Source organism: Coturnix japonica, chromosome 1 (genome assembly GCF_001577835.2).
Source record: "Coturnix japonica isolate 7356 chromosome 1, Coturnix japonica 2.1, whole genome shotgun sequence".
Lineage (NCBI taxonomy): Eukaryota > Metazoa > Chordata > Aves > Galliformes > Phasianidae > Coturnix > Coturnix japonica.
In genome coordinates, this window is record NC_029516.1 from 27341143 (window position 1) to 27366362 (window position 25220).

A 25220-nucleotide genomic window follows, 5' to 3' on the forward strand; every position below is an offset into this window, starting at 1 on the left:
TGTTATTAAGGCAGTGAGACCATAATTTTATCAGTACTTTGTGGTTTGAATTGTGGAGTGGGCTGCACTAAAAGCTTTTTCTTCCCTTTCTTATAATAGATCATTTATGTTAACGAATTAGGACACTGAAATTCAGGGGTGATACTGTGTTGCTCTTAGCATTTTGAATCTGAAATAAGCAGAAACCTTCCAGAGTGTGAAAGAGTATAAAAGCTCAGTTATCTTAAGTTCTGCTGGTATCAGTTACTCTATGAAAGCACATTAGGTGACCATGTTTCATAACAGTGCAAGAGTTTTGTGTGATGTGTCCCCTCTTCAGGAGTTTTGCAGTATGACTTAGAGAACTTTATTCTACCCAGTGCTCAGTCTTTGAAAGGGAGAGTCTGAAAAGAAATGTTGCCTTTCTGAGGTTTCCTGTATGTGAACCACAGAGAAAGAGAAGAAACAGAACAGTGAGTTTGTGGTAGGAGACAGCATCTGTCTGTGGGCTGATATTTTTAGGAGAGAGAACAGGAGAAGGAAAGGTGCATTTATTTTTACTCGTAAACACTGCTGTGACTATTGTTAATGTTTTATCTACACACAGTTTTGCTATCAGTAGTTGAAAAGCTGTAGTAAGTGCAGAAGATGAGAAGCTAGTTCAGGTACTGGAAAGTAAGAGAGTGATAGATTAGCAAGGCCAGGAACAAAGAAAGGTGAAATGGGAATATCGCATAAATATTTCAAAATGGGGTTTCAGTTCATAGAATGTCTTTATATTCCTGTCTACATACACATGGAGATTCATGTCAGTTTCCTTCCATTTTGGCCTCACCATTGAGGCAGAGAAAGCATGAGCTGCACTCTACTAATAGATTTTTTACCGAGACTTAAATTACAAGGCCTTCTAGTGTCTTACAGTACTTCTAACCCCTCAATAAATAAACTCTCTTTTGTTATAATTACAGTAATTTCTTTAATCTATGGGGAGATTTACATTCATTAGTTATATCTTCCATTAGCCTAATTTCATGGAACCATGGAATGGTTTGGCTTGGAAGGGACCCTTGTTATCATCTAGTTCCAACTGCCCTGCCATAAGCAGAGATACCTCCTGCTAGACCAGGTTGCATCAAAGTCCCATCCAGCCTGGCCTTGAATGCTTCTAGGAAGAAGCCACCTGCTTTTTCCTCATTTAAACAAAAAGTATTGTCCAAGGTCTGGGAATCTTGGAATGAAGTACAGAGTGTTTTACATATTTGACCTCTATAATCTGAGCTAGGAAAAGAATGGTAATGGTAAGGTACAACTGTTTTTCACAGTGTTCTTACAAAAAGGATGCTCTCTTTCTCCAAATTGGGAACACATTCAGTTTGTCATGCGACTTCATGGAACTGGATAATTTTAAGGAATAATTACATGGGAATAAAAAATATTTAACTCCTTACAGCAAGTATTTCAAATTAACTAGGCATTTATAGTTGTAAATACTGTATGATGTTGTGACTGGTATTGAATACTTCCAAGTGTTTTAGATTTAACAGGTATAAATATAGTATGTTAAAAAAACATAATATAAAATGTAAATGGTAACTGCCATTAGTTATACAGACTGTGTAGGAACATTCAAAGTCTGTATCCATATGTTAGCTGTTACTTCTGTGAGTATGAGAATACAGTTTTAATGGTTGGACCTTTGAAATACTGAGGACAAACCTTTTGTAGGTGCAGATAACATCAGGAAACTGTTCTGCTGTTGGAAGATACAGGAAAGCATGCATGCTAAAATTGGAAACAACTGGAAAATTGGGGTCAAGCCCTTCAAGTAATTCAATAAGAGACCAGTCTTCATTAATCTATGTACTAATTATGAAGTCAGACTTAAAAGTGCTTTCAGATCTGCTGTATAGATGACATATGTAATCTATCACTGATCTCAAGCAGATACTTTTTACCTACTAGCCATTAACTACAGAGTGTGGATATCCTTACCATGAGTTCCTAGTGAGATAACAAATAGGAGGTACCTGCTGTACTCAGCAGGAGCAAAGGCTTAATATTCTTAACCTGCTGCAAGCGATGCAAACAGTTCATTAACACAGTTGCTTATGAGGCATGTCTGTACTTTATTCTTTATTAAGCTTTCTACTGTCAGCAGCTCTGCAGCTAGACATTTATGTAAATAAAATCGTGGGAAAGATCTTTGGTTTACCTTCACTGAAGTGTTCCCAAATGCCCAGTTACATTTGAGGTTTGGTTTGATTTTGTTCTTTTTCTTTGGATAGAACCAAGAGCAGCCATTTATTAGAACTTTAAAACTATATTTTCTCAAACATAAATTATTTTGTGCCATCAGAGTTAGTTTAGAATTGATAGAAATGTAAGCAACAATCTGAACTGTGCTGGCTTAAAAATAAATAAATAAATAAAATTGTCATATTCTGATGTAGAGTTTGATTAAAACTTCACCTTTGTGCTAATTTGCATGGACCCAACTTCTCTCATTTTTTCTGTAGCTTTAGGATTCATTTGAAATGCCATCTGTTAAATTGCTGAGCTCTGTTAAGTGGTTTAGTGAGAAGAAATATCTGTCTAATAGGAGTAAAAGTAAATTATTTCTGTTTATGTTTGTAACCTTGAGATGCAAGTGGGAATGTCAACCCTTCTGGTTTTGGCATTCTTTCGAGCAAGGCAAGTAATTCCTGCAGCATAATCTTATTTATCTCTTGTCAGCTCCAGGTGGCTCCTTGGTCTTTATCTGGGATATTTATTCTTAACAGAATTATTTCCACCTCAGCCAGGCACATCTGCAGTGTCAGCATCTCCTGATTCACACTCTAGTACTGTAATCCACAATCTATACAGACAACATGAGCGTAGGCATAAGGAGAAATAATAGAAAACCAGAAGACTGGGTTGGCAGAAATAAGCAAGTAAATCAGAAGTGGAGAAAGTGAGTCAGAGAGGAGATGTGAGTAAGAGAATCAGTTTCCCCTACACTTAAGTATTAATACTGGACAAAAATTTGTTTATAGTGAAAATCACTGTAATGTCCTATAAAAATGAGGAAAATAAAACTGCTGTAAAGTGTCTGCTCTTTTTAGGTCTCAGACGAATAAGCTCAAAAATATACACACTTAGTTCTGAATCAGGAAGAACTACCATAAGTTACTCACACTCTTAACTAATTTACAGATGGAGATCAAATCAAATGGGCAGTAGGCATAAATTAGAAGATTTTTCATTTTCTATCAATTTCAAGTACTATTTGAGCCTTCTTTTATATCCTAATGCTAGTTTTTGGTGAAATCATTCTCTATACAGTCTAACAACAAAGTAGTGTACACTGTTACAACCATCATCTGTCTCAGCCTGACTTTTTTTTTTTATTACATTTTTTATTTATTTATTTATTTATTTATTTTTTATTTCCTTTCTTCATAATCACTAGCATTAATTTACCTTAATGAAATTTGATAAATGTTGAGGGGCAGGATTCATTCATTAGCGCAATCCAATAACAGCTCACACCTAGTTGCAGCACCTGTTAACATGTTGCATAGCTCTAGAACTAGAACTAGAAGGAGTACCAGCTGAGGTGGGATCATGACTTGCTTAAATTTGTGAATGCGAGGAGTCATGCTGCTTTCATTAGCTGCGTTTCTGATCCAGTCATTGGAACTTCTAGTTACATTTTCTTTTTTTCAAGTGAATCTCCATAACGGGATACCGACATGAACATGTGATTCTATATTCTATTTTGTTACAATTAATTGCTTCTGACTATAGATTAGTCGTGATTCAGTATGTTCCTAACATGATTACATTTTGCAACTTTGTCCTAGCTTTTATTGTTTAATTATTTGTGCAAGGAGTTAATATTGAGTTTCCTGACTGCAGTTCAATCATCTGTCAAAGCAAATGAATGTATACTGTTTTCCTTAGTCACATTATTTTAAGGGAAGTGCTGCATGCACTACACAAAATAGTGGAGAATTAGGCCTGCAATGCTCTTAGTTTTACAAAAGTCCTATCTTAAAGTTTTTCTGATTGTCTCTGTATTCCATTTTGTTTCTATTCAAGTTGAAACCACTTGCCATCTAAACCAGCTGAGAAGCAGCTGCTGTGTAGGAACTGATGAAAGGTCACTCTTTCCTCAGAACTGTTGTGTAGTTTCCAAAGAACTTCATTTTGCCAAGATGCTCTGGTTCTGCAAGCTCCATTGCAATATGTTTAGTTTAAGTGCACACTTTCTGTCTTCTGAAGCATTAATGTACATGAAGGTAACTGTTCTGCTGCAATAAAACAAGCGGGCAGCACGCATCAAAATTTATTTCTGACACCAAAAGGATTCTTCAGTACGTCATTACTATTAAAATAGATCCTCCTTTTCTCTGGCAGCCATACGAGCTGCTTGTGTGTCTACATGCTGCTTCTTTGTGCTTCAACTTGTATCATTAATAAGGCTGCATCATTTTGTCCAAATCCTTTTTCTTAACTGTATTATTGAATCTTTCAATCTAGTCATTCTAAAAAAGCATCTTAAACTTTGAACTTATTTGTTTAGTTATGTGTATTTGAAGCTACTGTCTGAGCATCTAGAATTATTGACTATTAACTGTTTGATAAGAAATCCTTCCCAGCGGGACCCATTTCAAGGCTGACATGAAGGTGAAATACAAGCTTTCTTATTGCGTATACACAGAAGTCCCTAATCTTATCAAGCAGGTTATTTTAGGAAAGCTTTATAGATTAGTTACGTGATGTCCTGCAATTTTATTAATGAAATCCTGTCAGAAGAAGTTGATGAATAACATATTGATATTTTAGGCTTATTTTATGACAGTGTGTTGCAACTTTTTAATAACATATTGCCCAAACCATTTTCAGTATTGTTGATGTGAGGTAGTAACTGGTGAAGTTGCCATCCTTCAGAGAAACTTGGCTGTTGCAGTTATAAGAGCACAGGAACTGTATGATTTCTGTGCAAGACTGGCTTTAACAAACTTGTCCATTGAGAAATGTTCATTTTGGTATATAACAGCATTTCTGTGAAGAATGTTACAGTGAAAACCTGTCTAGATTATATCAACTAGGAATGAATTAAAATGCCTTCATGCAGAAGTGCATGATTTTGATATCTATATATCTATATATGCATTTTTATTTGTTAATGTAATTTAATATTTAGAATTGTGAAAGGAAAGCAAATTCAATACATATAGTCAACATCATTAAAGGCTGTTAAAAATAAGCCAGGAGGGGAGCAAGGGGCAATCACTTGGGTAAATATTTAGAGGTGTGCCTGCCCAGTTTTTGTTATAACTTTGCAAATCCAACTTTAGCGTGGATTTTCTTTTTAAGTTACAAGGGGATTCTTCTTTATATTGCTAATTACCCTTAAAAAGTTAAGAAAGAACAAATTAGATTTCATGAGATAGTAAACAGCAGATTTCAACCATGCTTCTTTCTAGAACCTGCACACCTACAAAGGAAAAAGCCAAAGCACTGAAACTAGTGATGCTATCTACCAGTAGTGTTTGCATTTGCTGTTTGCGTTCTGATGAATCTATTTTATTATCCCTTTCAACTCATTTTTTTAAAAAATTATGAGTGAGTTTCTTGACCAGTCTAAAGAACTTGGTTCTGGGCAGTTCTTCTCCAATCAAAAGATGAATTCTTCTAAGTATTAAGAAGGAGCTGTGCCAACCCAAATTAAGACAGTTTTAACTACATTCTCAGAAGTGGCTTCACTTAGCTACTTGACACATTTGCCATTAGGATCTTGTTTTTACAGGCATTCTTTTAAAAGATGGAACTGTGGCATACTGGTGACCTGCTGGGTGGACCTTTTGCCCCCACCTGCAGGGCCATGTTTCTTTTCTTAACTGAAATGGCAGTTTGACCTGAGAAACTCACAATTTGTTATGCTAACATCATTTGGTTTTTGTCTGTTATTCCAGCACTGACCTTTAAGGAGTTCTATCACCTTTTTCCCCCAGCTTTCATGTTTAAAGTTCCTGGCCTCCGTCATTCTCCTGGTGGCAGGAACGAGAGGGACATCTACATTGTCTGCCTTGAAAACAACTCTTTGTGGTAACGTTTGTTAGGCATATATGTATATTGAACTGGTAAATGTATTACTAAAAAGGCTGCATCCCAGACTGTCCCTTAATCCAGGGATGTCAGGTGGCTTTGTAATATCTTCACTCAAATTACAGCAATTACCATAGAGCTTTTCACACCTCTGAAAAAATTTTATTGGGGTCAAGGTCAACTTAAATAGTCCATTTTCTTTGTGGTCTTTGAAGGCAAAAGTCTTCAGAGAAAGTGGACAGAATTGAGAGAGGGAAATGCTTCACTTTCTTCACAGATATACAAAAAATATAGTCAGTGGCTTTTTCCTTCATCCTGTAAGAAAGAAGCTGCCAGTTTTAGTAACCAAAAACCACAAACTCTCCTTCCTTTGATGGAACAAAATTAATCCAAATAATTACCCAAAATTATAAAAAATAAATTGAGGAGTACTTTGTTCTTGAGTAGTATTAATGAATCCTTATGTCTTAGGGATCTATCCAAGCACAAGCCTCTGCTTATGCTCAGCTCTCATCTCTGTTACAGAGGTACAAGTACTTGTAAGGATATATGCACAGCAACTGAAAAAGCATGTAGATGGTTTCAACAGAACCAGTGCATTCAAAAATGACTACTTCTATCAGCAAGATACTACTACTGCTCCACTACTGCTGGAAGAACAATGTTAGCTTTTATTTTGTGAATGGCAAATGGTAAGGGTGACAGAGTGCTGGAACAGGTTGCCCAGAGAAGTTGTGGAGTCTCCTTCTGTGGAGATATTCACGACCCATATGGATGCCTTCTTGCGTGACCTACTGTAGGAAACCTGCTTTAGCAGAGTAATAGGACTTGATGACCCCTCTTCCAGCTTATCCAGTTCTATGATTTTTCCAGAGCCTGACTTCTCTTTCTGAAAAAAGCCATATGGCTAATGTTTCCTTCCTATAGGTATTTTGCATAACAAGGCAGCACTGTACATGCTGTTGTAGCATGCCATACTAGTTACAGTATGGTTATGAATCTGTGCCAGAGATGGTCAAGCTTGCTACTGGGGAGTGAAAACACTGGGTGAAATAGTATGTGGGAAGAGAAATGAGAAGAGTATATCATAACCACACCCCAGTAAGAGCCCAAGTGTTCTGTAGAGGAAACCCATTTTGCTCTTGGTTTCTGTCATTTTTTGAAGGTCTGCTTGTAAGAAATTTCTGAAGCTAAAAAAACTTCTTCCTGACAATGTGATGAATGAATGCTTAAGTCTTGTATCCCTTTAGCAACTGATTTTTTGCCATTGCCTTAATCACTCTCTGTTTCAGCAGTCCAGATGGATTCAGATTCAGCCAGTCCAAGGACAGCCCAATAAAGATTCTTGCTTATCTGCCCAAATGCATAGCTCTTTCTTAGCCATTCCATTAGTAATTTCTTGTTTAAGATGAAGTCTTTGTAGGCTTTTTAGTTCAAAACTCATTAATGCTTATTTTTAATTTGAACTTTTTTTTTTTTTCCCCTGTGTGTAGCAACGTTATTACTGTAGCTCATCTGAAATTTTCACGATCTGAGTGCACAATTCAGAACTTGGTCACAAACAAAACTAAGCAAATTGGGACATTTCTGACAAAGAAAAAAATAAGATTCTGTTTCATTTCAAAATTTTCATCTTTCCAAATCTGATGAATTGAAATGTGTTTAAAATATCGAAATAAGTTGATCGTGGAGTACACCTTCCTTTTGGAATGTTTGCTACTGTCAGTCTTCCTGAGGTGGGCCATCCAATCAAAGAGATTGTTCAAGGTTGTGTCCAGTGGGGTTTTGAAAATTTCTATGACTGGAGGTTCTGTAACTCTTCTGAGAATCATAGAATCCTAGAATCACCGTTAGAAAAGAACCTACAATATCATCTAGTCCAACCATCCTCCTATCACCATTGCTACCACAAGCCACTAAACCATACCTTGTAGCTCCTCGTCCAGACATCTTGAACACTTGAACACTGCCAGAGATGGTGACTCCATCACCTCCCTGGGCAGCCATTCCAGTGCCTGAATATTCTCTGAGAGAAAAAGCTTTTTCTCATGTCCAATCTAAACCTGAGCAATCTGTTCCCATGTTCATTCACCTTCATAGTGAATTTTCTTTTTCCTTACATTTAAGTGGAATTTTCTGTACTTTGATTTATTTCCATTGTTTCTTGTCCTATTTCAGCATGCCACTGAGAAGAGTCTGGCTCTACACTCTTTCCATCTCATTAATAAGATCCAACCTGACCCTTTCTTACAGAGGCTAACCTCTCTATATAATCCCAGCTCTCTCAGCCTCTTTTCCTATGTCAGATGTTCTGGTTCCTTAGTTGTCTTTGTGGCCATTTGCTGGACTTGTTCTGCGATGTCCATGTCTCTCTAGTCTGGGGAGGCCAGCAATTTACCCAGCACTCCAGATGAGTCTCACTAATGCAGAGGGAAGGACCGCTTTCAGCAGCATGCTGGTAGTGCTCTTCCTGACACAGTTTAGAAGGCTGTTCCACAGAGTATATTGCTGATTTCATATTCAACTTGGTGTCTGCCAGGACCCCAGTTCCTTTTTCATGAAGTTCACATTAGCTGATCAGTCAGAGTCCATGCAAGCAACATCTAACAAGAATAAGGATCAATATAACTATTTTGTTAATAAGTGCTTGGACTGCATGTGAGGATACTGTAACTGTTGACAGATGTCACTGTGAGGCAGCTCCCTAACAGCTTTGAAAGATAAAGGCACATGAGGAGATCTCCTGTGATTTGTCAAAGGCAAACATTTAAGTCCACCTTCCAGAGGAACGAGTAGCAGAGCTTAGGAAGCTCCAGACTGATCAGATCAGTGTAATTGCAGTGTGTGGGAAGGCTATGGAACGTGTCCTCATGACCATGTTGGGCTTTTCAGTCCAAGGGAGACATTGGTCAACAGGAATGAAAATATGAGAAGAAGGGGTTTAGGAGAACAGGATGTATGAAGAACAGCTGAGGGAATTTTGTTTTCTCTGGAGACAAGAAGGCTATAGAGAAGGAGGTGCCAAAATCCTCTTAGAAGTAACAGGGACAGGATAGGTGACAATGGTTTTGGGCTGAAGGAAGGAAAATTCAGACTGGAGTGAAAGATAAATAAATGAAAGAGGTAGGGGTTCTATAGGCACTGAAACAGATGGCCAAGAGAAGTTGTGTGTTTGAATGCTCTTGAAACTCAGATGGCTCTCAGCAATCTGATCATATTGAAGCTATCCCTGCCATGAGCAGAAATTTGGATGAGGTGATCTCCAGAGGTTCCTATCAACCTAAATTATTATATATTTTCACAACAAGTACAGAAATAAGAAAATATATGGATTTCATTCTTTTATATGTTGTTGTTTTTTAAAATCACTTGTGGAGCAGCTAAATTCCAGTCTGTACAAGAGTAAAATGCCATCAGCTTTAAGTGCTGGCAGCTGACCACTCTCTGGTATAATGGGAAGTGTGAAAACTGATTGTGAAACAGTGGAACTGGATTCCTGCAAGAGACAGATCTATTGCCAGCCCTTAGATGTAACCTTAGAGGAAATTAAAGGGATGACTCAATGTAATACAAAGTGTACCTGTACAACCAGTAAATCCAAAGGGACAGGGTCACAGTGCATTCTTTTTTTTTTTTTCTCTTACCTGGCAGAGGATTTTATTTTCAATTACAGTAAAGAAATGGAAGTTCAGTCCACAAATGTGGCAGACTACTGACTGAACAACCTTCAAAAAGAGATGAGAAAAGGTTCTTTAAATGTTATGGGAGATAAATTTGGCAATATTTATTAGGTTCTTTGTTAGTTTATTTGTTATTGTGCTGAACGTCTGCAATGTCCTGCTAATGAGATTTCTCATTAGGTCACTGCATTTATTAGGAATATAATTATCAAGTTATTAGAAGAAGACTGTATTGTGAAGGGGACAGTATGCAATAGAGCTGTGTTGATTTGAGGATCAAATCTGCAAACAGTTTCTGGCAATTTGTCTCCTTTTTTTCAGTGTTAGTTTTGTTTAAATAGTGAGTAACATAAGAATGAAAGAATATAACAGTAAATACAACTTATAGCAAATTCCTAGCAGATCCAGTGTTGAACTCCTTTGGCTGATACATTCTGTATGGTCAGTATGGTTCAGATGATGGTATAGTAGTTTTAATAAAAGTGTTTGCTTTATCAGACAAGTGGAAGAACAGGCTGTCTTCTTCCCTCCATTTTCCATGTGAAATTCTCGGCTATAATTATATGCCAGCTCTTGTCAACTGACTGGCCCTAGACCCAGTTGTTCTTTATGAACCAATTTTGAGTAATATAGTAAAGAAGCGATCTTCTCAATTTGTTAATTTGTATATTGCTTGAAGTCTAGTTCTTTTCCATCTGCTCTACAATCTGCTGCTGTTATTACGTTATAAGACAAGTCAACCAAATCCTCAGACTAACTTCTGAGTTTTTATTAGATTTTTTCCTCCCGTTGCTTCTCAGAAGTATCTGTGAGCATGGTAGATTGTTATTTCTTAACAATTCCAACAGTTTCTGTGTCTCAGTCTGATATTATGGATTGCACTGATACACAGCAGTCATCTTCAACAGATATGAAACCAATCGTACATAACAGAAAGATATTTCCTATTCTTTTGCACCTGTAAGCAATTTTAAGGAATAACTTTTTATCACATGAGAGATTCCCATTCATTTTGATTTAGGTACAAAATACTGACAGTGTATACAGATTGTAGAACTTGGGCAATATTTTAGAACTCAACATGTACAAAGAAAATGCTTCACAAAGTTGTTATTTAGAGTGAGTGCATTTTTGGCTGGATCAAATTGCAGTATCTGTCTTCTGTATGAAGAAAGTCAGTTTTCCAGTCCGAATTACTTTTTTCTGCCTACTTGGTTCTTTGAAAAGCCTAGCAAGGCTGACATGCTAATACCATTTTTGGTCTTCATAAGACCCTGCATATTTATCTTTGCCGTAGCATAATAGCGTTCCAAGATGGCATATTCTTTCAATTCCTTGAATGCATTCTTTCACTTCCTTGAACAAACTGTAGTTTTACTCTCCTTTATCTACACAAAGCATTAGTAAGCAGCTAGATGCACTAAAATAACATTGTAGAAAGCATGGACTTATTCCTTTTCTTGAAATGATTCTAGTTGAGCACTTTTCAGGGAATGATGAATCTCTCTCCTTCATCACATAGTGAAACTTTCTCTGCAGTGCTGAGATTCTGGATAGTTAACTCTTTACAAGAAAAGTAGCACAGTGCAGCTGAATCTGAACACTTTTCTAAAACCATTTGTGGGCTGGGACACTGTCAGTTCCATTTTTACTTTTCACCTTTAATCCTTTCAACATATTTTGTATTTGAAATGTGTTTATGTGTTTCTACACATGCGCAGCTTGTCATTTTTCTTCCATCACATTTGCCAATCCAGTTTCATATTTCACCCACCCTTTTTTAAAAAATATTTTACTTCCCCTGTTGCATTTCATTTTCTCTGTGTTTGGCTGATTGATTGTCACTCTGTGGTCCTTGTCAAATTCAGTGTTTAATAACTTGGTGAACCAAGGGATCCCAGCACCCATGGTGCAGGTGCAAGAGCCATTAGTGTTTGTGAAATAATCAGCTGAGCAGAGAGACACCAACATCTGTTCCTGGTAAGATTTTCCAAGAACCTCTGTGCCACTTTTTAGGCTGTACTTATATACAGCACAGGTCCTCCAGGAGATAGAATTTGTGTTTTCAGTTAACTTCACCATTATCAAATATATATATATATATAAAATAACCCATATTCTGCATATAATGCCTATGTGTATGGTGAACTTTTATATTATTTATAGTAACATAAAAGTCTTACATTTATCTCATTTAACAGCTGCTAAAATATGTAATGACATGAAGAAAAAAATGAAGTGCTGTCTTCCTTCTCCAGGCTGTAGGAGATGATGTATAGGTGCATATACTTTGTTTTATTGAACTCCTGTGAAAAGACAGGAAGAAAAAAAATATTGGCTGTTTTAATAGAAACAGTCTGTGCCAAAACCTTGGCTGCTTTAGCACTGTGTTATATTGTTGAGGTCTTCCCATAATAAAAAGAGACCTTCTGAACTATAAGTCCAGAGCAGTCAATTGTAAAGAGCACCTTCTCCCTAGTGCCCTTTTAAATCTTGTTTTTGATAAATAGGCTTAAGTAAATAAGTTTAAATAAACATTACTTAAAACAAGCAATGCTTAAATAATTTATGAAAATAAGGCTTTGATCAATGTAATCTAAAAGTTATCCCATTTAGTGGGAGGGGTTGAACAAGATCATCCCTTGGTTTTATTTCCAGCGTATTTAATTTTTTCTATGACTTAACTCCTTTTTAAAATTATTACTAATTACTTACTTGATGTATCTTCCAAAACTCTAATAGCTACTTTAGAGATCTTCATTTTCTTTCCAAACTTTTATATAGTCCAATCTCCATTGTTCCAATTCAGCCAACATCCCACAAGCTCTACTGCAGCTATTACTTGTCATTCCTTTTTTAGTGCATTTCTGCAATGTAAAGTAGGTGGACTTTGTCCATGCCATCCATCTTTTCAGTCATGCGTGTTGTCGCCTCCTGGTCTTCTTCCTGACTTACTAATTTTGAAATATTGCTTGTCTTTATAGAGAAAAATTTGAAGAAATACTTAAAAATATTATGTTGTTTGACTTGTTTGTGTAATTTAAGATACTCATTACAGGTCCTACACAGTCTATTTTCAATGCAGAATTAGTGCTTTTATTGCCTGGGTTTGGTTCATCAGTTAACATGAGAAGTTTCTTGTGAAAAAAATAATTAAAAGGAAAATAGAAAACTGATAAATATTTTGCTACAGATATAGGTAAGCCTTAATTTACACTGACTTTTACTGAAGGTCAAGCGTTTTCCTATCTGTAATCTCTGAATCCTCTGATTCTCACTCTAAAGCTATACCTGGCTTTAGTTTGCGTTGTAGTTTGAGGTAAAAATACATTTCGCCAAAAGAAAAATCTCTCATAACAAATACTATTCCAAAGTGGTGTGGACATGAAATGTTTTTTTTCAGTATCACAAGAATTTTGGAAAATCAAAATGACTTTCTGTCCTGAACCAGCAAAATATGTTAAAATCTTGAATGTGTTTGTAATATGTAAGTTTTATTCTGATTTTTTTTAATTTTTTTTTTTTGTCACGATAACTCTGACAAAAGGGACATGTAGCAGTGGCACTACAAGAACACAAGCCAAATCAAATACCTTCAGATCTTATATAAAATGTATTGTGACTGGGCTGTCAGAGAAATAGCCTTCAAGCCTTTGTCTGTGCTGTTTCAGATACTCTAATGTCTCTGCAGCAAAACTCTGGAAATAAAAATGTCAAAATGAAAACTCACTGATGATTACTGATGTATTGAAAAACAAACAAACAAACAAGCAACAACAACAACAAAAAAAAAAAAAAACGCCAAAAAAACCCAAAACCATTTGTAGCCTATTTAGCAGCAGTTAACATTCCTCCACCACATTTAAGTAAGTTTGGTTCAAATGGCAGGGTGAGTCATATGTCACGTATCCACTGCTTTACAAATGGGCATCTGTATGTAGGTTGCATTCAACTGTATTTGCAATTCTCAAATTAAAACTGCATCCAAGGGGGAAGTTTTTCACACAGAGGGTGGTGAGGCACTGGAACAGGTTGCCCAAGGAGGCTGTGAATGCTCCAGCCCTGGAGGCATTCAAGTCCAGGCTGAACGCAGCTCTGGGCAGCCTGGTCTGGAGGTTGGCAACCCTGCACATAGCAGGGGGGTTGAATCTGGATGATCACTGTGGGCCTTTTAAACCCAGGCCATTGTATGATTCTGTGATCCAAGAGGTTACCTTTAAAGGAAGCGCTGACCCAGCTTTTACTGTATTGGAGCATCTCTTCCCAGTCACAGATGCAGAGATTCTTGAAGTGCTTTTTAGTGTTCAGAGAAACACTACGAGTTCCCTAATCCATGCTGGAGAAACAGGCCTTTGACCCCTTGTCAGGCAGTTGCAAAATATTAGTGCAGCTTCATGAAAATAAATTTTTTGCTGCAATTCACTGAAGTTTTAAATGTTGTGAAACTACTTTGCAAATTATGTCAAAAACTTGCAAATATGTAAATATATCTTGTTCGTATTCTGGCAGTTCTTTTTTTTTTTTTTTTTTTTAAGTCAATCATTTTCTTGAAATTGCCGGTTCTGAAAATTTTGCTTTTCATCTTCCCTTCCCCCTTTGTAGCTCTACTAAAATGTGTATGTGTAAGCCGTATGCTGAGAAATTCAGGCAGTGTAGTGTGACAGACTTACAGGTACAGTTTAGTATATATATAAAAACAAGCAAACAAACATTTTTCATTAAAATACAGTGTTTTAATGCATCCCATTCTGTATTAGTAACCCAACTTCTCAAACACATTGCCTGTTGTATTCCTTAGTTTCTGTTAGAGATATCTTCAAAATTTAGTAACTATTCTTTTTTTAAATGTCACTTACTGAACAATTCTCTTCATTTTCAGATGAAGCAGTGATCCTCAATACACAGGAATAAGGAAAATTTGAAAAAGATATGGATATATTTGAACAGGCAAAAAAAAAAGTCAAATTCTTATGTCAAGCATCTTTTATGCTTTTACTCAGACTATCTTATCTGTAGGGAGTGCTTTGTAGTAGAGCCTCTAAGGGTAGTAGAGAATACAGCATCGAAGCACTTAAAATAGTGATGGGGAACACTTCTCATCTAGGAGACAAGAAATCTGGATTTAATTCCCAACTCAGCCCCTAATTCTCTCTGATTTTGTGTAACTTAAGGTTTGACCTAAAAAAGAACTATAAGTTTAGCAAATTCTGTCTTTTAACATCCCTGGGAGTATGTGCGAACACTGACAAAGATTACCTTTAGCTAAAGGAGAGGCTGCATTCTTGCCGTAGTGGAGGCCCTCAAAACTTTTTGTTTTTCAGGTCTTTAGGATTTTCCCAGTAGAGATGCAGACTCTTTCTGTGGTGGAGAAAGGTTTCCCTTGCTGTTATAAGCAACATCTTGCAAATCCTTTGGAAGCAGGTTTGTTCCACCTCATGGATGCTGTAAGTCTAGATTTCATCCAGATTATATTCCTGTTGTCAAAATTATATTTGCTGTCAAATCCATTGATTATGGAGACAGCCTAAGAAAACTAGTAATGTCATCTGACCCCTAAAGTCCAGACTCTTCTGGGCTTCAGGTTTGTTGGCAGAGAACATGTAACACCACATACCATGAACAACAAGCTCCAGTAAAGGAGCTATGTAAAGACAGTAATGTTTTAAATTCAGTCCCAACTTACATTAAGCATTTTAATTGCATTGTAGTTTTGATCTTATCTAGAGTCATATCCTAATCTGTGGAATCTGTTTCATTTCTCTAAGAGTGGAGAAAAGTGAGCTCCTTCTTACATAGGAAAGTTAGGGAAGGATGCCTCACTCTTGAATCCAACAATAGGAACACAGGATGCATAGCTTCCATTGCCCCTCATGCAAAGGACACTGAAACACGTATTTCTTATGCTCCTGAAGAGCATTATGTGTGCAAAACCACTCTCCTAGTAGGAACTGGTCTTCATCTATATTTTTTTTTGCAGAGAGATGTAGTTCTCTGATATGAAAAGGGATTAAACCAGTTTTCCCTGGAACACTGATTGGCTCTCACATACCATTTAATTTAGATACATTCTTTTCTACATTTACAGACAGAAGTGTGATTGCTGCTTTTTTTTCAGTGGGCCTTGTCTCCTAAGGCAGGTTTGCAAAACACTTCACAGATGGAGCTCTGCAGGCAAACCAAGTGAAGGAATAAGTAGTTTATGGATATCAATCAATACAGGATGTGAGTTGAAAGCCAAATTGCTTATTCCTGTAGAGGGAAGCTCCTCTACATGTTCAGCAGCAGATCTTTAAATGGCTTAGGAACCTTAAAACCTAAGTCCCCAGAGAAAGGAAGGCAACCCCCCTGGGCCCATAGGCTGATGAGCAGAGGTTTTCAGAATTGCAGTTCTGTTGCTTAATTTTAAAAACACTTATAAACAAGTTACCAACAAAGAGTGTTCAGTTGCAGCATCAATTCATTAGTCTCAGGTGTCTTTCTCTGGGCCATGGATCTGTCTCAAGGGAACCTTGCAGTGGTCAAGCTGTTATTGAATGCTGGTTTTGTTGTGTTTGGAGATTAGCCTGCTGAGCCCCATGCAGCTGTTCTCTCTCTGACACTCTGTCAAGCAAAATAACTGGTTCAGTGCACTCAGAAGGGCTAGTGACCATGTGCTTGTCTGTACTATGTGCAGGTAGCTGCAGTTTAATGCCATTTTCGTTATGGCATTTCTGCTTATAAAACTTAAGTCTAGTCTCTGTTCATCTTCCAGTTTCTTTTGACTTCAGTTTCTAGCAACAGAGGGATATCTTTTCAGCTGAGCTACCATGATTCTCATTTGCTGTTCTGTTATTTTAGGGGGCCAAATATGGAGCAGGAACTGTGTCTTCAGTCTTTTGTGTATGTTTTCAATTATTCTGATACTCTTTAACTCTGTGAAATCAAAAATGAGGTCAGCTTGTGGAGATATGTCAAAGCACACACATCTTTGTAAACTGTGAACTTCTGTGCTGTCTCTTGTTGGCCATTGTCAAGGCACTTCACTTTGTCAGGTGCACCAAGATGAAGTCAATAGATAATCAGCTATTGAGTGGGACTGCCAGATAAGAAAGCTGCTGTATTAGACTGCTGAGCATGTACAGATTTTCTGTTACTTAAGATAAAGGACATCTTATGCCCACTCTCCTCTTGGAAGCGTCTCAAGCTACCACATTATGCATGCAATTATTGTAGACTGTACAGAGCATGCCATGTGCTGTGTGCCAGCCTTAGATACTGTGTAAAAAGCCATCTGACAGCACAGAGGTCCCTAAAATGGCATTAGATCCCTGCACTTAGGCAATTCTAACCTCCCATCAGTGTCAGTGCTCTCATTGCAGTCCATGGGGATCTAGGGTTCAGTTCAAATGTGTCTGGGTTGTCAGCTGTGTCTCAGGATTTACAGGAGATACAAATCCCTTTGGATTATCAACTGGAGAACAGAGTATGTCACAGTTCTTGGGATGATTTAGTCACCTGATTTTAGCAAAAGCTTTTGGTATATGAACTTACTATTTTGACATGTTAGCCATCCTGCAGCAACAAGGTAAGCATATCCTTCACCTAGCAAATCTACAGAAGGTTATTGATAAAGTGCGCTCAAATCTCCACTTACTGTTCTGACTGGGACTCCGCTGAGTGTATGATCCCTGGCTCACACTTAGGAATGTGTCTAAATTCAATCTAAATCCCACCCTTAGGTTCCTGTTTCAGTGTAACAATGTTGATAGCATCACAGGGGCTTGTACTTCTGTACTGAACTTCAAAGTGCTCCACCTGCTTTCAGACTGTTAGCCATTTGTTAGCCATCTTTCTTTGGAAGAAAAAAAAGAAAAAGAAAAAAAAATACTTCAAAATCTCTCATGGTTTGGAAAATAAATTCTGGGGTAGTGCTGTTGTTTCTGTCTTTGTTCTCTGCCTATTCTGGTGCTGACTTCAAAAAAGTGATCAAGTACACTGTGCTTGTACATCTTCTTTCTGATTGCCTGTTATTAATTTACCCTTTGGATGTAGACAGCACTTGATAATGATGGATTTTGGGCTCTTTCTGCCTCAAGTCTTTTCTTTTTGTCTCTGGTTCCCTTGCTTTGCTGTTGTATGAAAATTGTGGTCTACCTTCTACAAGGCTTTAACATGGAAAGAGCATTCTGAGCATTTTCCCTTGCTTAACCGCTTCCATTTTTACTGTCAGTAAGTAGTAGTAGGTTTGTTCCAAGTGCCAGTTGAAAATTTGTCCTTTATGTACAGTATTCATAAATATGGGCTTCTCAACATTTAATTATTAACAGGTATCCTCTCTGTTTCTGAAGAGCTTTTTACTTAGCTATGAAATTTAACCCCAGTGATTTTCCTGTTAGTGTTTTCTTAGGTTGTGCTGCTCATGTAACATGAATGTGCCTTGCTACAGGATTTAAGTATGGCACAGCAAACAGAAGCTTTTTGACAAACCAAATAAAACTCAGGCTGACCATGAAATTCATGGCCATTTCATCTAGCTGAAATCCAATCACCCAATGGCTATTAACCATCCTACAGGGCACAGACAAGGGTCTTAGCTGTGAAATGACAGTAACCAGCTACAGAACACTGCTCTAACAACAAGCTGAAGCTAGAAAGCTGTGGAGATTTTTCCACAATAGATATAATTTTACTTCTAGTGCAGGTAAAAATATGTAACCTGGCGACATCATTAGACATGCATGGCTTTTTAAAAAGGTCACCTACTCTCATTTGTATTTGAATTAAAACTTGAAAATTAAAACTAGATGCTCTTTTCATTTCTATCCACCAAAAAAACAGTTTTTTCATAAAGTGAACTTTGCATTTTGAGACTAAAATAATACTGCAGAGAGTGGGATGTAGTGCTAATAGTTAATAAAATAGAAATGTATTTAGTTACTATTTCTAACAAGTAAATGACAGTCCTAAAATATTTGCCGTATTCCATAAAAGGTTGTAATTTTATTTTTATCAGTAAATGCACTTGAATCATGCACAGATTATATTATGTGTTTCTTTAAAGTAATGTTATTTTGCTCTAACTGAAGCTTGCTTAATTTGCAAACTTAGCATGGGCATTAATTAGTTATAGAATACGGTGAAAAATTTATACTAAGAATTTTGTATGCTTTCATGTTTCAAGTGTTCATGTTTCAAATTTCAAAAATGACTGTGAGGGTGATCTGATGTTTTCAAGGCCTTTCTATGATTTTGATTATTTTATACAACTTACCTGATGTTATTGTAAGGCCTGAGATACAACATTCTTGAAAATAAGTGACTACATGGAAGGTTTCCATTTCCATTTAAAAAAAAAACAAAACAACACAACAATGTTTATGCCCAGTGTGGTGTCTCTTCTGCTTATTAGTATCTATTACAGAGTGATCATTTGCCTCTCAGCTTTTTCAGATAACCAGTCTTGCATACGCCAGCTTGCCACAGTGGTGGTGGGCTCCTGACAATGAGCAGTGGGGCTGTAGGAGTTAGCTTGGAAGCTGTTTTTCAGGAATGTACAAGAAACAGCTAGTTTCTGTACACCTGTAGTCATGTATAATGCATTTTCAATGACTTATGCATATGAGTAATGGGAATAAAAAAAAAAAAAATGGTGAGAACCATGTTTTTTTTTCCCACATGTTTTACACAAAAATGTACCAGGTTGCTTTGAGAGGCCAGTCCTTACAACTGACGTTCATATTGTGTCTTATTTGTTAAAGAGACACCTCCTTTGGAAATGAAGACTTAATTATTGTTCACCTTTACAAAATATTACAAAATTGCCATACTGAAAATACAGGGAAAAAGGGAATTCTAAATGTTTACACTCTCCCTATCTCTGCAATGGGGAGATGTGTTCTTGTGTGTTCTTATGGTCTTCCCTGGGAATTTGATATTGACCTCTCTTGAAGAATGGATATTGGGACAGAGAGACTTTAGACTGACCCACTATAGGTGATCTTGTGTTCCTGAATCCTTATTTGCAGTGCAGCACATTTTCAGCATGAATGAACTTATTAACTACATGGAAAATAATTAAAAGTATCACACAGTATCACAGTCTCATGCGGGTGGCCACTTGCACCACAGGGGGAATTCAAACCCAGGCCCTCCAGTGTTGCAACGCGGCATTCCTACCACTGCGCCACTGGGGCACACAAAAGTAGTTCGAAAAAACTGCCTTTTTTCCCCCTCCCCCCGACTCCAGCAGAAAGTATAAGCCAGTATTTATATGCTATTCATCTCATTAAAATAACTGTGGTTATTTTTTATTTTTTTTTAGCAACATGTTTTCTAAAAGGTCACCAAATGTATTTAATCAAAAGAGCCATTAGAGTATGCCATTTTATATGAAACCATTCATTGACATCAGTATTTCTACTCTACAACTTACCAATTCATATCTAAGTAGCACTACGGTGCTGTGCATTGATTTGTGTGATCAAGACCCCATATCTTGATCAAAAATCTAGATTTTAATATGACTTCCCCAGACAGTGGGATCAGGCTTGCATTGATCCGGTTGCACAGATACTGTACAGTAAACTCTAAAAATTACAGTCTTGTGAATATAATAATGATAAGGTTTGAATAATACAATAATTGCAGAAGCTGCTACATGCAACTGGGTTGGTTGTGCATAACATTAAGTAGACACAGCATTATGTAAGCAGTGTTTCCAGGAGTCTTGAAAACTGTTTAATTATTCAGTGTTTTATTTCCTGAGGGCAGTCGTGTCTTCCAAAACATTATAAAAGCATTTGAGCAAAGAATATGCCTGTATTCAAAGCTGTATTTTGTCCCAAAGAGCTCTTACTCCAGCAGGTTGCCTCTTACTATAATGAACTTGAGTATTGAGGTCAAATTATTGTGTAAGGTTTTTACTGAAACAGAACAGAACTTCTTATTTTGGATTTAAATAAAATATTTCTATGGAAATACATTGTATACATCAAGAAATGGGGAATGTTCTTAAACTGAGATGGGGAGGTCTAGGTTAGATATTAGGAGGAAATTTTTTGCACAGAGGGTGGTGACGCACTGGAACAGGTTGCCCAAGGAGGCTGTGGATGCCTGGAGGCATTCAAGGCCAGGCTGGATGTGGCTCTGGGCAGCCTGGTCTGGTGTTTGTTGACCCTGCATATAGCAGGGAGTTGAAAGTGGATGATCATTGTGGGACTTTTCAACCCAGGCCATTCTTTGATTCTGTGATTCTATGATTCTAAATCACTGCTTTTCACTGAAAGTCTCTAAAGCTTACTTGCACTACTGTGTTATAAAAGCATGTTTGTATAGCTGGTGGAGTTAAAAGTGAGGTGGCTCAATTATCTCTTTGAAGAGACATTAAAGATTTTCAACAAGATTTTGCAAAGTCATCAATACTGAGAATGTTGCAGTTCCATCTGAACAGGGGAAGAGGTAAAAAGTGTAAAGCTGTTTTTATTTCTAGAATCCTTACATAATCCTAAAGCCTTTACCTGTCACTATTTTTGCACCTTCAGATGAGATGCAGGCTGTAAAATCACATTTCCAATTCTAATTGGAATTGACCCATCCTAGTTCAGTACTGTGTCAAGGTTCAGATCTAGCAGAAAAAGCGATTATGCAAGAAATGGGAAATCTTTCACAGTAATCATAAATTTTGTCGCTAAAGCAAGTTCTTTATAACTACATTAAGCAAACGTGTGTAGCTTACAGTCTGTGTTCTTGTTTCCACAGTGCATACATTATAACAGACTTCATGGGCATCAGGAATGAAAATTTTATGAAGGTAGCTGCAGTTGGGACTTGGATGGGAGATTTTGTCACAGCATGGATGGTAAGAAATACAATATTACATTCTAAAAGAGAAAAGAAGTAAAGTAAATTTCTTAGTATCAGGGAAGAGAGGAAAGGATAAGGGCTAAAACTCAGCTTCTTGAAGTATTCAAATGTTGTAACACAGGAAAATAGAAAATGAAGGCAAACATAGGTAAACTGGCCTAATGGCGGGATATTTAAGTAGCTGGGATTCAAAAGCTGTTTCAGGAGCTTCAGCACCACTTTGATCCTTCTGTTATGAGTGGGAATTTTTCAAAGGACAGCAAGGGCTTAAGTAAAAACATCCTGGTGTCCATGTTTTGCTGCAGAATAACGTGATGACTTGCTATCTTATAAAACAGAGAGTAATAGCTCAAAATAAACAAGTCTAATTAAAAGGATTAAGAAGAAGAAACAATGACAAAATGAAGTGATAGAGTGATGGAGGTGAGAGAAAGCAAGCAAGCCAGTTACATCCCAGAATTTGAAAGTAGCCTGTTTCACATGAAACTATCAGATTAAATTTGTCTCTAGTTTAAATGTTTAGAAGAATAAATCTTTGGATAAAATTAGATATGTTTGTGAGGCTCTCTTGAATTATAAATGTTGGAAAAGTTATGCCCTGAAATGGTGGCTACCCACATCACTCCTTAGTGAAGGAGAACCAGCTGTGGGTGAAAATGTCAGTTAATTGGAAACTAAAATGAAGCACATCCAAATGTGGTTTTGTTGTTCAGGAGGAGTGTTTCTTAAACACAAGGCAATAGAAAGTGAATTCTTGTTCCTTTTCTATTTTTTCTTTCTTTCTTTCTTTCTTTCTTTCTTTCTTTCTTTCTTTCTTTCTTTCTTTCTTTCTTTCTTTCTTAGTAAGATTATATTTTTCTGATAAGTGTAGGTAAGAATTTTAACAATTGTTGACTGTTACATTAATCACTGAAGTCACCACATTTGTTTATACTGAAGTAAGAAGTCCATGATTTTTAAGCTTGTTTGTTTTATTAATTAATTACTAATAACTTTTCCCTAATCATTCACTGCTCCCTCAGTTTCTATTCAAACTGATCAACATAATTCTAGGGAGATTCATTAGAAGAAGCAACATTACCCAATTGTGAATGTTTATCACATAAGCGTAGTTGGGAAGTATTTCGACACAGCATGTAGAAAGTGTTATTTTAGGCTGTGGCATGTGTTAGGAAAAATCACTACGGAAATGGTTTTAAATAAGAATCACTGTAAGACTCTTAAGAGTATGTTCTACAAAACTGTAGGAATAGTCTGAGAAGGAGATCTGAGTTTATGTCAGTTTATCTTGTGTCCTCCACATATTGTGAACATACTGTATAACAGACAGAGGAAAAAAAAAGAGCATAAATGATTTTTTCAGCATATTGTTTAGATGTGTCAGTGGTTTGTCTGAGACAAATTATGCTTTGTGAAATGGTAGCCATGAAAATCAAGTAGAGAACAAATCATCTATACATACAAGCTTACAAGGAGTCAACACACACAATGACTGATGTTGACCATTGGTGTGCATTTCTGCAGAATCACTAATAAAATTCATGGCTATTTCTGAAAACCTTTAGCTTGACCCTTGATGATGCATACACTAAGCTGAACTGAGAGAGGCATATGTGAATTAGAGTTCTGACAACAGGTTACGTACAGTTCATGCTACATTCCAGTTTTTCAGTCCCTCTTTTCTCCAGAAACAAAGTATTTTGTGCAGCACTGATGCTTTCCTGTGTACTCAAAGCTCTCCCAGGTCTTTTCAGCAATAGAGGTAAAATTAGACTGTACCAAATAAGATTCTGTTGGAGAAGACCAGGAGAGATTGCTGGGGCACTTTAGGGAGGTTGGTTGGAGCCGCTGCTCAGGAAGTGGCTGGGCATTATTTGCTGGATGGTAAGCAGTTCAGCCGTGTGTCACGTGTTTTTTATGTTCTTTTATTATTATCTTCCTCATCTACAAAGCAGAAGCAGAATGCAGTATAAATGAGGATGAATTTTTTAAAAAGTCACATTCCTGGCACTGCAAATTTATCGTTTTTTCAACAACACACAATATAGACTGTCCGTCACTCCTGCAGCTTACCGCCTTACTTTACTGACATTTAGTATTTGCTTCCCTTTCCCGCTGTCATTCTCCCAAGTTCCCCATTGCCAAAGAAAATTTTTAAAGTATTTGTAGACTTTATTCCCTGTGTCTTTTATTAGAATTGTCTGAGTATAAATTAAAATCAAAATTGGATTTGTAGGAAAGGCACATTCAAACAGCCTTTGAAAAGTGACATTCAGTTTTAGTCATTTTAATGTTGTGAGAAATGCTGTTACATGGTGCTAACGTGAGTGCTTCTATACAGAGCTATAATCCATGTTTCCATCAGCAACAATGCTTTTGACTGGTGGAAATGTCAAACTCTTCACACTTTTCATATGCAAAGATTGTCTGAAATCTCTTCAAATTTCTGATCTCAGATGTTTAGATCCTCAGAGGAAAAGAGAACGAGATTGCTTCTGCAGTGCAAAGTGTATGAATCAGTCCACAGAACATACAGTGTTGAAGGGCAGCTAAATCTTGAAACATCAAAAGAATGTACACTGTCAAGTGTAGAAGTATTAGTAGCGCTAGAGATTGGACAGCATGCACACTGATGAAAACCTCCATTGGTAAAGCATGCTCAAAGATTAAGAAAGTTTGCAGAGTATACCCAGTGCGTGTTGACAATATGTAGTGCTAAGATGATATTTCCATCTCAGTGGTGATGGTTATGATTTGCTACCTGTAGATATGCTATGTGTCATAACCTCAAAATCTTGCTCATGGGCTATAGTGGTTCAATGAGGGCCATTGTTTCTTATGTAAAGCTAGAACTCTTTTGCCCCATGTGAATCACTTTACATTCATATACAAAATTTTTCATCTGCCATTTTCTTTGCTAGGGACGTCTTTCTAGGGACCTTTCTCAGTTCGTCATGGTCAGCACAGTCATCATCCTTATTACGGTGAATAACTTAATATCATTATAAAGCTTTCTCACCTCACTGCTCACTCATTTCACAAGGTTACTTAAGAATATGATGAACTGCATCCCTTGCCCAAATCCCTGTGGAACTCCACTAATGACCTTAGTCCATTGCAAGAGCCCTCTAGCTAACCCACTTACCTTCTGTTTCCTGTCTTTTAACCAGTTATTAATCAACATAAAGGCCTTCCCTAAAGCTCTGGCTGTTGGGTTTCTATAAAGGCCTTTGATTTGGGATTTTAAAAGCCTTTACAAAAAATCAGATTAGGCTCTTTCAGCCACATCTCTTTTCTAAATGTGCTTTGTTGACCTCATTCAATAATCCCATTCTGAAATATCCCCACTCCTGATACTTATGGAGCCAGCCACTTAGCACTTCTTTCACAGCCTCAGTGTTCCCTGCTGCCATTAAAGAAATATTCAGATGATGCTGAGTGGCCCTGAAATTGTTGTTTGTCTGAAAAACAAAGAGTCCCAGGAACTCTGAATGTGCTGAACAGTTTGGGGATGCCTTCGTGTGGCTTCTCCTTGAAAGACAGAGAGCTAAATTCCTACCATAACCATAAACCATATATTCATTTTCCCATATTTTTATTTGTTTCCTTTTAAAACACTTCTGT

General features: G+C 37.0%; 1 protein-coding gene across 4 annotated transcripts in view; it reads left to right on the forward strand.

The window, feature by feature from the left end:
* TMEM117 (transmembrane protein 117) overlaps positions 1 to 25220 on the forward strand; it is a 192470-nt gene that overhangs the window by 59285 nt on the left and 107965 nt on the right. For all 4 annotated transcript variants that reach the window (XM_015854821.2, XM_032443208.1, XM_015854812.2 and 1 more), the window contains one exon: positions 21492 to 21591. In XM_015854821.2, coding sequence (XP_015710307.1) covers positions 21492 to 21591 — 100 coding nt within the window. The remainder of the gene's footprint in view (positions 1 to 21491; positions 21592 to 25220) is intronic.